The sequence below is a fragment of the Trachypithecus francoisi genome, unplaced genomic scaffold (assembly GCF_009764315.1).
Source record: "Trachypithecus francoisi isolate TF-2019V2 unplaced genomic scaffold, Tfra_2.0 Lachesis_group3, whole genome shotgun sequence".
Taxonomy (NCBI): domain Eukaryota; kingdom Metazoa; phylum Chordata; class Mammalia; order Primates; family Cercopithecidae; genus Trachypithecus; species Trachypithecus francoisi.
Genome location: NW_022681468.1, coordinates 148,612,670 through 148,628,127, shown reverse-complemented (window position 1 = coordinate 148,628,127; position 15,458 = coordinate 148,612,670). Strand labels below are relative to the sequence as shown.

The following is a 15,458-nucleotide window of genomic DNA, read 5'->3' as shown; positions in this document are numbered from 1 at the left end:
TAAAACATGGGCAGGCTGGGTGAGATGGTTCACACCTATAATCCCAGTACTTTGGGAATACTCCGGTGCTGGCTGAGTGGCTATGTGCCTGTGGCTAGGGCCTGAGAAACAGCTGTGAGATGCCTCACCCCTGCAGAGAAGCCCCTGACCTGCCCAATGCCCCTGTACTCCTGGTAAGGGCCTGAGAGGCAGTGTTGTAAGCAGCCTCTAGCAGATATGCCCCAAGGTCAGCCAAGCAGCCATGCAACTGCATACCAGGGCTGAGAAACAGCCCCACGGTCCCAAACCTGGCAAAGCCACCATCACCACCAACTCTCTTAGCCTAGGCTACTGAGAGACTTACAAATGCCACTCAAATGCACTACAGCTGAAGAAACTACACAGAGACTATATTCCTGTGCCCGCTAAAACCAAGGCCAACACACCCCACTTAACTGACACCCCAAGACCTATTCATATGAGTATGTTCTTCCCTATGAAACCTCCTCTATAAAATTGGAAGAGGTCACCTTCCTAACAGTTGTGTAGAAATCGATGCAAGGACACATAAACCATGAAAATGTAGGGAAACAAGTCACCTCCAAAGAAAAATGGTAATTCTCCAATAACCCAATTCATAGGGAAATATATGAAATACCAGAAAAAGAATTCAAAATAATAATCTTAGGAGAACTCCGTGAGACACACAAAATAATACAGACAAGTCAATGAAATCAGGAAAACAATTCACGATTTGAATGAGAAATTTAAGAGGTATGTATACCCAGGTGCAGCCAGGTGCAGTGGCTCGCGCCTGTAATCCCAGCACTTTGGGAGACCAAGGCAGGTGGATCACCTGAGGTCAGGAGTTTGAGACCAGCCTGGCCAACATGGTGAAACCCCATCTCTACTAAAAATGACAACTTAGCCGGTTGTGGTGGTACATGCCTGTAGTCCCAGCTACTTGGGAGGCTGAGAATCGCTTGAACCTGGGAGGAGGAGATTAAAGTGAGTCAAGATCTCGCCACTGCAGTCCAGCCTAGGCAATGGAGTGAGACTCCATCTGGAAAAAAAAAAAAAAGAAAGGCTTGTGCAATTGCATGTTTGTAATCCCAGCACTTTGGTTGGCCAAGGCGGGAGGGTCACTTGAGCCCAAGAGTTCAAGACCAGACTGGACAACATAGTGAGACCTTGCAAAATTAGCTGGGCATGGTGGTTTCAAATAGCTAGAAGGAGGATACTAAGTATAAAGAAATGATAACTGTTTGAGATGATAGATATGCTAATTACCCTGATCTGACTACCATACAATATAGGTATTAAAACATCACTATGGGCCAGGCACGGTGGCTCACGCCTGTAATACCAGCACTTTGGGAGGCTGAGGCGGGCAGATCATGAGGTCAGGAGATTGAAACCATCCTGGCTAACATGAGGAAAGCCCATCTCTACTAAAAATACAAAAAATTAGCCGGGCATGGTGGCACATACCTGTAGTCCCAGCTACTTGGGAGGCTGAGGCAGGAGAATCGCTTGAACCCAGGAGGCAGAGGTTGCAGTGAGCTGAGATCGCGCCACTGCACTCCAGCCTGGGCAACAGAGCGCAACTCTGTCTCAAAAAAAAAAAAAAGGAAACATCACGACATACCCCCATGAGTATGTAAGAATATTATTTGCCAATTAAAAATATTTTTGTATATGATCCATGTGAAATCTTGTTCATGATTACATTTTGAAGTGATTTCTTTACCTGACACCTGTTTTAGCTGCAGAGATAGCAGAGCGCTTGAGTGACCCCTTCAGACCCAAGGTACTCTGACTTGCAGGGCCACAAGACCGGCCTTGCGAGTGTCGTTGGCCGATGGGAGTAGAAGCCACAGAGAGTCTTCCTCTTGGAGGTACTGGAGTCCTGACCCCTCCCTTATTGATGGGATGCTGCTGAAGAGAAAAAGCACCATTTTAAAAGCTTGGTCTCTCCAACATGGTGAAACCCCTTCTCTACTAAAAATACAAAAATTAGCTGAGCGTCACGGCACGTGCCTGTAGTCCCAGCTACTCAGGAGGCTGAGGCAAGAGAATCACTTGAACCCGGAGGCGGAGGTTGCAGTGAGCCGAGATCATGCCATTGCACTCCAGGCTGGCGACAGAGTGAGACTACATTTCCAAAAAAAAAAAAAAAAAATGTTTTGGCCTCTGATACAGTATTGTCTCCTAGGCAAAGTTCAGAAGAGCATTTCCATTTATCCCTGTTTCATTCCTCATTTGTAACTCCATTTGGAATCTTTTCCTTCCCCACTACCTCACGTCATCCTATTCTACCTGTCTGGCTGGCTCCACAGTTACCTGCCATTTATTGCTATGAGGATTCTGCTATAAAGAGCAATTTCCAGTTGTGGCTGAGTAATGAGTTACAAGAAAGTCTTTCCCAGCTGCTATGGACCCAGGCATTTTCTTTCTTTTTTTTTTAAATTTGAGACAGAGTCTGGCTCTGTTGCCCAGGCTGAAGTGAAGTGGCACGATATGGGTTTACTGCAATCTCCACCTTCCAGGTTCAAGCAATCCTCCCACCTTAGCCTTCTGAGTAGCTGAGATTATAGGCACCTGCCACCATACCCAGCTAATTTTTGTATTTTTAGAGACAGGATGTTGCCATGTTGGCCGGGCTGGTCTCAAATGACTGACCTCAAATGCCTGATCTGCCTGCCTTAGTCTCCCAAAGTGTTTGGATTACAGGCATGAGCCACCCTGCCCAGCTATCTAGGCATTTTGTTTTCTTTTCTTTTTGAGACGGAGTCTCTTTCTTTCACCCAAGCTGGAGTGCAATGGCACAGTCTCAGTTCACTGCAACTTCCACCTCCCAGGTTCAAGCAATTCTTCTGCCTCAGCCTCCCAAGTAGCTGGGACTATAGGCGTCTGCCACCACGCTTGGCTAATTTTTGTATTTTTAGTAGAAACGGGGTTTCACTATGTTGGCCAGGCTTGTCTTAAAACTGCTGACCTTGTGATCTGCCTGTCTCAGCTTCCCAAACTGCTGGGATTACGGGCGTGAGCCACCACGCCCAGCCTAGCCGGACATTTTCTAACTAGAGACATAATGTAGAAAAACAGTCCTTTGTAGTTAAAAAGGGGGGAAAAAAGATTATTTTGGAAATACGGAAGCTTTGAGACGTTATATACAGTTTATAAAATATAAACTTAGGCCAGGGGCAGTGGCTCACACCCTGCAATCTCAGCACTTTGGGAGGCTGAGGCAGGAGGATCGCTTAAGCCCAGGAGTTCATGACCAGCCTTGGCAACATTAGGAGATCTTATCTCTATAAAAACAAACCTAAAGAACTTATTATATATTTAACATGTGGAATCTACAAATAATTCCACCCTCTCTCTCTCTCCCCAAACAATAGCTTTTTGAAGTCCTTTAAAACAAAAAACAAAAAGAGGGAAGGAAATAAATGCTTGAAGGGTTTCACTTAGGGTATCTTTCTTTTTTTTGTATTTTTTTTTTTTTTTTTAGTAGAGACGGGGTTTCACCGTATTAGCCAGGATGGTCTCGATCTCCTGACCTTGTGATGCGCCTGTCTCGGCCTCCCAAAGTGCTGGGATTACAGGCTTGAGCCACCGCGCCCGGCCAGGTATCTTTTCTTAGATACTGTCAAGGCACAAAGAGTAATTGAATATCTTATTATCATTGGTCTAAGATCCGTTGCAAGCAGAAAAAATTAACTTTATTACCTGTCAACTGAGATATGACAGTTGGAATTAATATTTAGAAAAGTAAAAATGTAGGTTAAGAATTAAATACAGGGACTAGAAATAAATATAATCCGGTGGCTCATGCCTATTATCCCAGTACTTTGGGAGGCAGAAGAGGGAGGAGTGCTTGAGCCTAGGAGTTTGAGACCAGCCTAGACAACACAGTGAGGCTTGTCTCTGGAAAAAACTGAAAAATAGCCGGGTGTAGTAGTGCATGACTATCATCCCAGCTACTAAGGAGGCTGAGGTGTGAGGATCACCTGAGCCCAGGAGGTTGAGGCTGCAGTGAACTATCACTGCACCACTGAATTACCACCTGTGTGACAGGGTGAGACTCTGTCTCAAAAAAAAGAAAAAAAATTATATATGCATAATTAGATAATATATACCATTAATATAGATAAATAAGTAAAAATTGAGAAAAAGCAAAACTGCATAAAAATAGACAATTATAAAATATAGAGATTTATAACTATATAAGGTACCTTGGAATACAAGTTTTTGATCTTTTTATTATAAATGAATAATTGGTCGGGCGTGATGGCTCAAGCCTGTAATCCCAGCACTTTGGGAAGCCGAGACGGGCGGATCATGAGGTCAGGAGATCGAGACCATCCTGGCTAACACAGTGAAACCCCGTCTCTACTAAAAGTACAAAACGATAGCCAGGGGTGGTGGCGGGCGCCTGTAGTCCCAGTTACTCAGGAGGCTGAGGCAGGAGAATGGCGTAAACCCGGGAGGCGCAGCTTGCAGTGAGCTGAGATCCGGCCACTGCACTCCAGCCTGGACGACAGAGCGAGCCTCCGTCTCAAAAAAAAATAATAATAATAATTAATTAAATTAATTAAATGTAGGTATGTATGTGTTTGTTTATTTGAGATGAGGTGGTGCTATGTTGCCCAGCCTGGTCTTTGACTCCTGGGCTCAAGCAACCCTCCCACCTCAGCCTCCCAAGTAGGTGGGATTATAGGCATGAGCCACCACACCCAGATAGTTTTCTGATCTTTTTAGAGGCCATTTGACAACTAGATCAAACAAGTCTGCCTTCTGTTATCATGAAAGTCAAAGAGAGGCTGTCATGGCCAGAATGATTCTCTTTAGGATATCTGCTTATATTGTCCATCACCATCCAAACGATCAAGCCCCAAATGTGCCAAGAGCAACTTCATCTCAGGTATGGTGAAGTTATTGTAATTGGTTTTTTTTATTCTCTAGTCTCCAAAGAGATCATACCAAGTTATATATCTGATAGGCCAATTCCTTAAACATTCAGGGTGAACAGTGTTATTTTAGAACTAAACTCATTCAGATGGGTCTACCAGGCTGGAGTTATACTAAAAAGTAAGATAAACTATTCATTTATTCAACACATCTTCTAGGGTAATTCTCAAAGTTTATGGTTGAGACAGTTGTTCTTGCTCTGTTCTTAACTTTTACTTAGAAAATTATGTCATCCATATTACAAAATATACAAAGCAGCAGCTTGACTTTTTTTTTTCTTTAGAAATGGAGTCTCACTGTATTGCCCAGGTTGGTCTTGAACACCAGGGTTCATGTGATCCTTTGGCCTCACCCTTCCAAAGTTCTGGATTGACAGGTGTGAGCCACTGTGACTGGCTGAAAGCTTTTTTAAATTAAATTAAAGTAAATTTATTATTTTTGCTGAGATGGAATTTCACTCTTATTGCCCAGGCTGGAGTGCAATAGCATGATCTCAGCTCACTGCAACCACTGCCTCCCAGGTTCAAGCAATTCTCCTACCTCAGCCTCCCAAATAGCTGGGATTACAGGCATGCACCACCATGCCGAGATAATTTTGTATTTTTAGTAGAGATGGGGATTCTCCATGTTGGTGAGGCTGGTCTCAAACCACTGCCCTGAGGTGATCCGCCTGCCTCAGCCTCCCAAAGTGCTGGGATTACAGGTGTGAGCCACCACACCCGGCCTATTTTTTTTGTTTTTTTGAGATGGAGTCTTGATCTGTTGCCCAGGCTGGAGTGCAATAGCATGACCTCCACCCACTGCAACCTCCGCCTCCTGGGTTTAAGTGATTCTCCTATCTCAGCCTCCTGAGTAGCTGGGAGTACAGGTGCTCACCACCACGGCTGGGTATTTTTTGTATTTTTAGTAGAGACAGGGTTTTGCCATGCTGGCGAAATCTGTCAAACCCAGGAGGTGCAGGTTGCAGTGAGCCAAGATCGCACCACTACACTCCAGCCTAGGTGACAGAGTGACACTTGTCTCAAAAAAAAAAAAAAAAAAAAAAAAAAAGACTGATAAACAGTGCCCTCAAATGCTCAAATGTGGTAACAGTGAGGACAGGAGCAGTGGCTCATGCCTGAAATCCCAGCACTTTGGGAGGCCGAGGTGGGTGGATCACCTGAAGTCAGGAGTTCAAGACCAGCCTGGCCAACATGGTGAAACCCTGTCTCTACTAAAAATATAAAAAGTAGCAGGGGCTGGGGGACGTGGCTCATGCCTGTGATCCCAGCACTTTGGGAGGCTGAGGTGGGTGGATCACAAAGTCACGAGTTCAAGACCAGCCTGGCCAACATAGTGAAACCCCGTCTCTTTTAAAAATACAAAAAGGCCGGGCGCGGTGGCTCGAGCTTGTAATCCCAGCACTTTGGGAGGCCGAGATGGGCAGATCACGAGGTCAGGAGATCGAGACCATCCTGGCTAACACCGTGAAAGCCCATCTCTACTAAAAAATACAAAAAAAACCTAGCCGGGCGAGGTGGCGGGCGCCTGTAGTCCCAGCTACTCGGAGGCTGAGGCAAGAGAATGGCGTAAACCCGGGAGGCGGAGCTTGCAGTGAGCTGAGAACTGGCCACTGCACTCCAGCCTGGGCGACAGAGAGAGACTCCGTCTCAAAAAAAAAAAAAAAAAAAAAAAAATTAGCCAGGCATGATGGCGAGCGCCTATAATCCCAGCTACTCAGGAGGCTGAGGCAGGAGAATCGCTTGAACCTGGGAGGTGGAGGTTGCTGTGAGCCAAGATTGCACCATTGCACTCTAGCCTGGGCAACAAGAGCGAAACTCCGTGTCAAAACAAACTAACAAACAAAAATTGGCTGGGTGTGGTGATGGTCGCCTGTAATCCCAGGTACTTGGGAGGCTGAGGTGGGAGAATCACTTGAATCCAGGAGGCAGAGTTTGCAGTGAGCCGAGATTGTGTCACTGCACTCCAGCCTGGGCAACACAATGAGATTCTGTCTAAAAAAGTAAATAAATAAAACTACAAATACAAATATTAGTCGGGTGTGGTGGTGGGCACCTGTAATCCCAACTACTTGGTAGGCTGAGGCAAAAGAATCTGTTGCACCCAGGAGGCAGAGGTTTCAGTGAGCCAAGATCGCACCATTGCACTCCAGCCTGGGTGACAGAGTAAGACTGCATTTCAAAAAAAAAAAAAAAAAAAAAAAAAACAAAAACAAAAGTTTGATAAACAGTGCTTTCAAATGTGGTAACAGTGAGGATGGGAGTGGTGGCTCATGCCTGTAATACCAGCACTTTGGGAGGTGGGTTGATCACCTGAGGTCAGGAGTTCGAGACCAGCCTGGCCAAACGTAATGAAATCCCATCTCTACTAAAAATATAAAAATTAGCTGGGTGTGGTGGCGGGTGCCCGTAATCTCAGCTACTGGGGAGGCTAAGGCAGGAGAATTGCTTCAATCAGGGAGGTGGAGGTGGTTGCAGTGAGCTGAGACCGTACCACTGCCCTCCAGCCTGGGCAACAAGAGCAAAACTCTGTCTCAAAAAAAAAAAGAAAAAAAAATTGTTGTAACAGTGGTTTTACATTGTTAAAATGAATGTTTATTATTTCAATTAAGCTTCTCACCAAGAAGCTTAGGTACTTAAATAAAATTATTTACAACTTATCACCCAGTGAGTTTTCCTCTTGGCCCTAGCTGCCAGAAAACTTAAACTCAGCTGAGAGACTGATGGTAATAAATACTGTACCCACTAACAGTGCTCATTTTCTGCCGCTTTTAAATTGACTGTACTATTTTATATTTAATACCATAAACAAATTATTTGGAGAATAGGCCTTAAATTATTTTTAAGAAATAGGGAAGTTATGTAACATAAACATGGGGTTAAGAATTAAATACAGCGAATAGAAATAAATATAATCTGGCGGCTCGCACCTGTAATCCCAGCACTTTGGGAGGCTGCAGTGGGAGGATCACTTGAGCCTAGGCGTTCAAGGAGAGCCTGGGCATCACAGGGAGACCCTGACTTTATGAGAAAAATACATAAATCAATAAATATTTAAAAATGTGTTTCTTGCCCTCCCTTCGGCACTGCCTTAACACCAGATACCAATAACATCAACTTGCTAGAATGTTATTAACTCACGACTCTGCTAACTCAGTCTCAGAGTTTACTTTATCACCTTCTCTTACTTTGAGGAGGCTTTGAGTCCTGTGGGACCTGGACTGAAAGCCCTAGAGGGAGCTGTTACCACAGGAACCCTTCAGGTTTGCCACTATTAATCACCCATTTTTCTTTACATAAGGGACAAGGGAAAGAAGACGGCTTCAGCCATAAGTTGGTTCATCCTCAATGAAAGTAATAGGCAAAACATCTGAATATGGAAAGTAGAATGACATTGCCATTTTGGAAACAGTTTCTCATAGTCAGGATTCACTGTTTTCTGTTTTTTCAGATGGGAGTCTCACTCTGTCACCCAGGCTGGAGCACAGTGGCGCAATCTCGGCTCACTGTAACCTTGGCCTCCTGGTTCAAGTGACTCTCCTGCCTCAGCCTCCTGAGTAGCTGGGATTACAGGTGTGTGCCAACCCCCGCTAATTTTCTGTATTTTTTTGTAGAGACAGGGTTTCTCCATGTTGGCCAGGCTGGCCTTGAACTCCCGACCTGAGGTAATCCACCTGCCTTGGCCTCCCAAAACGCTAGGATTGCAGGCATGAGACACTGCGCTTGGCCATGGATTCAGTTCTATCCAGAGGATTTTGAAAATTCTCAGGGTAGGGGAAAGCAAGTTTTAGATAAAGATATACTAAACTCAAATAAATCTACTGGTAGAGTGACAGCCAGTTGTTGTAACCATGGTGTTATATAGTTTCAAAATTATAATCAGTTTAGTCCCATTAACAACATAATTTCATCTACATACCTTCAGATCATTCATGGAATTGTGTTCTTCAAAATGTTTCTTTTTTCTCTCAATATATTGATCGATGGACTCCATTTCCTTAAAATGAGCTTCATGAAGCTTCTTAAAGTCTAGAATGTTCCCCCAATATAAAAATTAGTAACAAAACAAAATCCATTTATCTTCTCTGTGTTTTTCTGTTAACACTTATTCTCTTTTTTTTTTTTTTTTTTTTTGAGACGGAGTCTTGCTCTGCCCCCCAGGCTGGAGTGCAGTGGCCGGCTCTCAGCTCACTGCAAGCTCCGCCTCCCGGGTTCACGCCATTCTCCTGTCTCAGCCTCCCAAGTAGCTGGGACTACAGGCGCCCGCCTCGTCGCCCGGCTAGTTTTTTGTATTTTTTAGTAGAGACGGGGTTTCACCGTATTAGCCAGGATGGTCTCGATCTCCTGACCTCGTGATCCGCCCGTCTCGGCCTCCCAAAGTGCTGGGATTACAGGCTTGAGCCACCGCGCCCGGCCCTAACACTTATTCTCTTTTTTGCATCCCTGACATTCAACTTCAATATAATTTTTGCTAAAACATTAATTTCAAAATACTTAGTTTTTGGAAACTCAGGGGCAAAGCACATTCGTCTTATAAACTATCAAACATTCACCATCTCCTCATTGACAAATTTCACTAAATTGACATCTTGGTTTAGTCCAGAGGATGAGAGTAGAAGATTTATCTCCTCCCTTACCAATTAGTCACAAGTGGTCTTTATTTAATTATGAATTTGATCTTTTATAATGCTCTATGTCAACGACTGACAAACTTATTCTATAAAGGGCTAGATAAAAGTATTTAAGGCTTGGCTGGGCATGGTGGCTCACAACTGTAATCCCAGAACTTTGGGAGGCCAAGGTGGGAAGATCACCTGAGGTCGGGAGCTCGAGACTAGCCTGAACAACATGGAGAAACCCTGTCTACTAAAAATACAAAAATTAGCCAGGTGTGGTGGCACATGCCTGTAATCCCAGCTACTCGGGACACTGAAGCAGGAGAATCGCTTGAATCCGGGAGGTATCCAGCCCGGGCAATAAGAGCAAAATTTCATCTCAAAAAAAAAAAAAAAAAGTATTTTAGGCTTTATGGCCACATATGATACAGTCTCTGTCTCATATTCTTCTTGCTTTTATTTTATTTATTTTTTTTGAGATGGAGTCTTGCTCTATTACCCAGGCAATGGCATGATCTTGGCTTACTGCAACCTCCGCCTCCTGGGTTCAAGCGATTCTCCTGCCTCAGTTTTCTGAGTAGCTGGGGTTAAAGGCACTTGCCACCATATCCAGCTAATTTTTTTGTATTTTTAGTAGAAACGGGGTTTCACCATGCTGGCCAGGCTGTTCTCAAACTCCCAACTTCAGGTGATCCACACCCCGTGCCTCCTAACGTGCTGGGATTACAGGTTGTGAGAACCATGCCTGGCCATTCTTCTTGTTTTTAAATTCTTTAAAAAATATGAAAACCATTATTAGCTCAAAGGATATAAGACAGGCCAAGGGAGGCAGCAGTTTCCTGACCCCTGCTGTATCCTATTCTGATTAAGTATATGAACATTTACTGAATTTTGAATATAGGATGAGCAGCATTGTAACTACTATAAATAATCAACATTCTATGTGCCAAGCAATGTTCCAACAATACAAGAGAGAGGAAGAATTACATATCCAAAAAAACAGAGTCATTTAGACTTATGAAAAACTTATTAGAAGGTGGGCATTGTACCAAGTACTTCGTACATTCATTCATCAGATGTTTATTGAATCCTTGTTGCATGCTATTTGCCATGATAGGGAAGCAGTAGTGGAAAAAGTATTCTCAATTTATGTATCTATCAACCTGATGAAATAGGTACTAGAGGCCAGGCAGGGTGGCTCACACCTGAAATTCCAGCACTTTGGGAGGCCGAGGCAGGCAGATCACGAGGTCAAGAGATCGAGACCACGCTGGCCAACATGGTGAAGCCCCGTCTCTTCTGAAAATACAAAAATCAGCTGGTGGTGGTGGAGCACATCTGTAGTCCCAGCTACTCGGGAGGCAGAGGCAGGAGAATCGCTTGAACCTGGGAGGCAGAGGTTGCAGTGAGCCAAGATCACGCCACTGCACTCTAGCCTAGGTGACAGAGCAAGACCCTGTCTCAAAAAAAAAAAAAAAAAGAAATAGGTACTATAGTATAACTATTTCCACTTTACACTGAGGAAGTGAGTTTATTAAAGATGAGTAAGTTCCCCAAGATCTCAAGCCTAAAAGATAAGAGAACTAGAATGTAAACTGGTTCCAGCCTCTATGCTTTTAGCTGTTCCAGTCCAACATCAGTCTGAAGTGGGGCAACCATTACTTATTATGGCTTTGCCTACAAAACTTACTTGGAGTAGGAGTAGTGATTGCAGTTCTTTTATTTTTCCCAGGTTTGGATGACTCATCTGTGTAGACAGATTTCTTTCTTTTTGAAGGTACCTTTGAATCTTTGTTACCTAAATCCAAAGACACAGAAATAATGAAGGATATCAAAAAAGTTCTCATTAAGAAATATGTGGCCGGGCATGGTGGCTCACGCCTGTAATCCCAGCACTTTGGGAGGTCTAGGCGGACGGATCACGAGGTCAGGAGATTGAGACCATCCTGGCTAACACGGTGAAACTCCGTCTCTAGTAAAAATACAAAAAGTTGTCCAGGCGTGGTCCGGGTGCCTGTAGTTCCAGCAACTCAGGAGGTTGAGGCAGGAGAATGGCATGAACCTGGGAGTCGGAGCTTGCAGTAAGCCAAGATCGCGCCACTGCACTCCAGCCTCGGCAACAGAGTGAGACCCCATCTCTCTCTCTTTTTTTTTTTCGAGACGGAGTCTCGCTCTGCCGCCCAGGCTGGAGTGCAGTGGCTTGATCTCACCTCACTGCAAGCTCCGCCTCCCGGGTTTACGCCATTCTCCTGCCTCAGCCTCCCGAGTAGCTGGGACTACAGGCGCCCGCCACCTCGCCCGGCTAGTTTTCGTTTTTGTGTTTTTTAGTATAGAGACGGGGTTTCACTGTGTTAGTCAGGATGGTCTCGATCTCCTGACCTCGTGATCGGCCCGTCTTGGCCTCCCGAAGTGCTGGGATTACAGGCTTGAGCCACCGCGCACGGCTGACTCCATCTCTAAAAAAAAAAAAAGAAAGGAAAAAGAAATATGTGTAAGTTAACAGAGCATTTTCACATGGTAGGCTCTGCCAAGTGGTTGTAGAAATAGCACATAAGAGGCCAGGCGCGGTGGCTCAAGCCTGTAATCCCAGCACTTTGGGAGGCCGAGACGGGCGGATCACGAGGTCAGGAGATCGAGACCATCCTGGCTAACCCGGTGAAACCCCGTCTCTACTAAAAAAATACAAAAAAATAGCCGGGCGAGGTGGCGGGCGCCTGTAGTCCCAGCTACACGGGAGGCTGAGGCAGGAGAATGGCGTAAACCCGGGAGGCGGAGCGTGCAGTGAGCTGAGATCCGGCCACTGCACTCCAGCCCTGGAGACAGAGCAAGACTCCGTCTCAAAAAAAAAAAAAAAAAAAAAAAAAAAGCACATAAGGAGCACAAAGAATTAGTTACAGCATTTCTACGATTACGGGTCACAGGTCATATGCTTCAAGTAGGCATTCAGAAATTTTCTGATGCCTGTGGAGCCCAGTGGCTCACACCTGTAATCCCAGCACTTTGAGAGGCTGAGGCAGGTGGATCGTGAGTTCAAGAGATCGAGACCATCCTGGCCAACATGGTGAAACCCCGTCTCTACTAAAAATACAAAAATTAGCTGGGCGAGGTGGAGTGTGCCTGTGATCCCAGCTACTCGGGAAGCTGAGGCAGGAGAATTGCTTGAAAATGGGAGGTGGAGGTTGCAGTGAGCCAAGACTGCACCATTGCACTCCAGCCTGGAAACAAAGCAAGACTCTGTCTCAAAAAAAAATAAATACGTAAAATAAAAATACAGAAAGCTGGCCAGGTGCTGTGGCTCATGCCTGTAATCCTAGCACTTTGGGAGGCTGAGATGGGCAGATGGCTTGGGCACAGGAGTTTGAGACGAGCCTGGCAACACAGTGAGACCCCATCTCTGTTTTTTTCTTTTTGAGATGGAATCTCGCTCTGTCGCCTAGGCTGAAGTGCAGTGGCGCTATCTCGGCTCACGGCAAGCTCTGCCTCCTGGGTTCATGCCATTCTCCTGCCTCAGCCTCCCGAGTAGCTGGGACTACAGGCATCCACCACCATGCCCGGCCAACTTTTTGTATTTTTAGTAGAGATGAGGTTTCACCATGTTAGTCAGGATGGTCTCCATCTCCTGACCTCGTGATCTGCCCGCCTTGACCTCCCAAAGTGCTGGGATTACAGGAGTGAGCCACCACGCCTGGCCCTGACCCCGTCTCTATTGTTAAAACATTATTTAATATAAATTAAATTTAAACATATACGTATCGGTTAAAAAACAACTTTTTCAGTTTTTATTATGAACATAATATTGTTACAACTGATGTGATAAAAGTCATGTAATCCAATCAGCCAAAGAAACACCATGAACATCTGGCATATTTCCTCTGGTCCTCTGCTTCTTCTGCTTATTTTGGTTGTGGTCATTTGTTTGTTTGTTTATTTTGAGATGGACTCTCACACTGTCGCCCAGGATGGAGTGTAGTGCTGTGAACTTGGTTCACTGCAACCTCCACCTCCAGGGTTCAAGAGATTCTCCTGCCTCATCCTCCTGAGTAGCTGGGATTACAAGTGTGAGCCACCACACCTGGCTAATTTTTGTATTTTTAGTAGAGACGGGTTTTGTCATGTTAGCCAGGCTGGTCTTGAACTCTTGACTTCAGGTGATCCACCAACCTTGGCCTCCCAAAGTGTAAGGATTACAAGCGAGAGCCACTACACCTGGCCTGCTTGCTTTTTTTAAGAGACAGGGTCTCACTGTGTTGCCCAGCTAGTCTCAAACTCCTGGGCACAAGTGATACTTCTGCTTCAGCCTCCAGAGTAGCTGGGACTACAGGCATGTGCCATGTAGCCAGTTTATTATTATTATTATTATTATTTAACTCCAGTTGAAATTATGGTATATATTAGGTTAGGTAATTTTTTCCCACTTACCATAATCATTTCCCAAATTCTGTCATTTATTTTTTTGACCTTAATGGAATTTATTAGGCAAGGAAGGAAAAGAACCACACCAGGCAGAGGGAACAATAGTGATATATAAGGCTATAGTACAGTGGAAATAATGACATTCAGAGAAACTGAGGTAGGCTGAAATTGCTGAAGTGTAGGATACATAAGAGGGAGTGGAGGACATTGAGAATAGGACAGGTAGCAGGTTAAACCATAAAGGGCCCTGTATAATATGCTATAGAGCTATGAGTCTAATCGTAAAATATAAGAAAGCCTCAGTCTTACATCTTTTTCAACTTGAGGTAATCAATTTTAAAAATATTCAATGAGCTTTCATCTCTTTTTAACTTTTTAAAATTTTCTTTCAATCACTGATTCACAAGCAAGTAGGTTTCCAAGAAATACCATTTCTAAAGTTCTCATCCTTAAGTTTCCCCAATGTAGCCGTAAAACAAGGCAAAACAATGTTCTGTCAGAGCTGGAATGGTTGCAGGGGCTTCTGCTTAGACTTTGGCTATAAAACCAGAAAGTGAAAGTTTCATGAGAAACAGGGTATTTGGCAGGGCTTGGTGGCTCATGCCTGTAATCCTGGCACTTTGGGAGGCCAAAGCGGGCAGATCACCTGAGGTTAGGAGTTGGAGACCAGCCTGGCCAACATGGTGAAACCCTGTCTCTACTGAAAAGACAAAAACTAGCCAGGCATGGTGGTGCACACCTATAATCCCAGCTACTCGGGAGGCTGAAGCAGGAGAACTGCTTGAGACTAGGAGGCAAAGGTTGCAGTGAGCCTAGATCCTGTCACTGCACTCTCGCCTGGGCAACAGAGAGAGACACTGTCTCAAAATAAAACAAAATAAACAAAAAAAGGATACTTATGTAGAGTAACTCTCCACAGGATACTTATTAATTACAAGTGGTAAAAGAGTAACTTCACAAAGGAACAACCTAGCAGACACCACCATTACCAACGGATGGAAGTTAACAAGACTAGTCATAGGAACACCCAGCACTTGTGCCTCCTAGGGTGCTTACTGAGAAAGCAACAGCATTGCTCTGTGGGATTCCTGCCAACAGTTCATAGTCTGAATCTAAACATGAGGACATATTAGACAAACCAACTCAGAGGACAAAAAACTGGCCTGTATTGAAAAATATTGGCCAGGCATGGTGGCTCACACCTGTAATCCCAGCACTTTAGGAGGCTGAAGTGGGCAGATTACTGGAGCTCAGGAGTTTGAGACCAGCCTGGGCAACATGGTGAAAGCCCATCTCTACTAAAACTACAAAAATTAGCTGAGCATGGTGGTGCATGCCTGTAGTCCGAGCTACTCGGTAGGCTAATGCTGCAGTGAGCTGAGATGGCACCACCGCACTCCAGCCTGGGCAACAGAGCAAGACCCTGTCTCAAAAAAATAAAAAAAAAATTACCTGGGAGACTTGTTAAAAACTGAAG

General features: G+C 44.7%; 1 protein-coding gene across 7 annotated transcripts in view; it reads right to left on the bottom strand.

Annotated features, from left to right (window-relative positions):
• Window positions 1–15,458, bottom strand: part of NUSAP1 (nucleolar and spindle associated protein 1) — a 47,535-nt gene that overhangs the window by 11,504 nt on the left and 20,573 nt on the right. For 4 of the 7 annotated variants that reach the window (XM_033190465.1, XM_033190469.1, XM_033190471.1 and 1 more), the window contains exons 5-7: window positions 11,259–11,366; window positions 8,872–8,981; window positions 1,730–1,917 (exon numbers count right to left, since the gene is read on the bottom strand). In XM_033190465.1, coding sequence (XP_033046356.1) covers window positions 1,730–1,917; window positions 8,872–8,981; window positions 11,259–11,366 — 406 coding nt within the window. The remainder of the gene's footprint in view (window positions 1–1,729; window positions 1,918–8,871; window positions 8,982–11,258; window positions 11,367–15,458) is intronic. The other 3 variants (XM_033190466.1, XM_033190472.1, XM_033190470.1) reach the window with 1 other exon arrangement.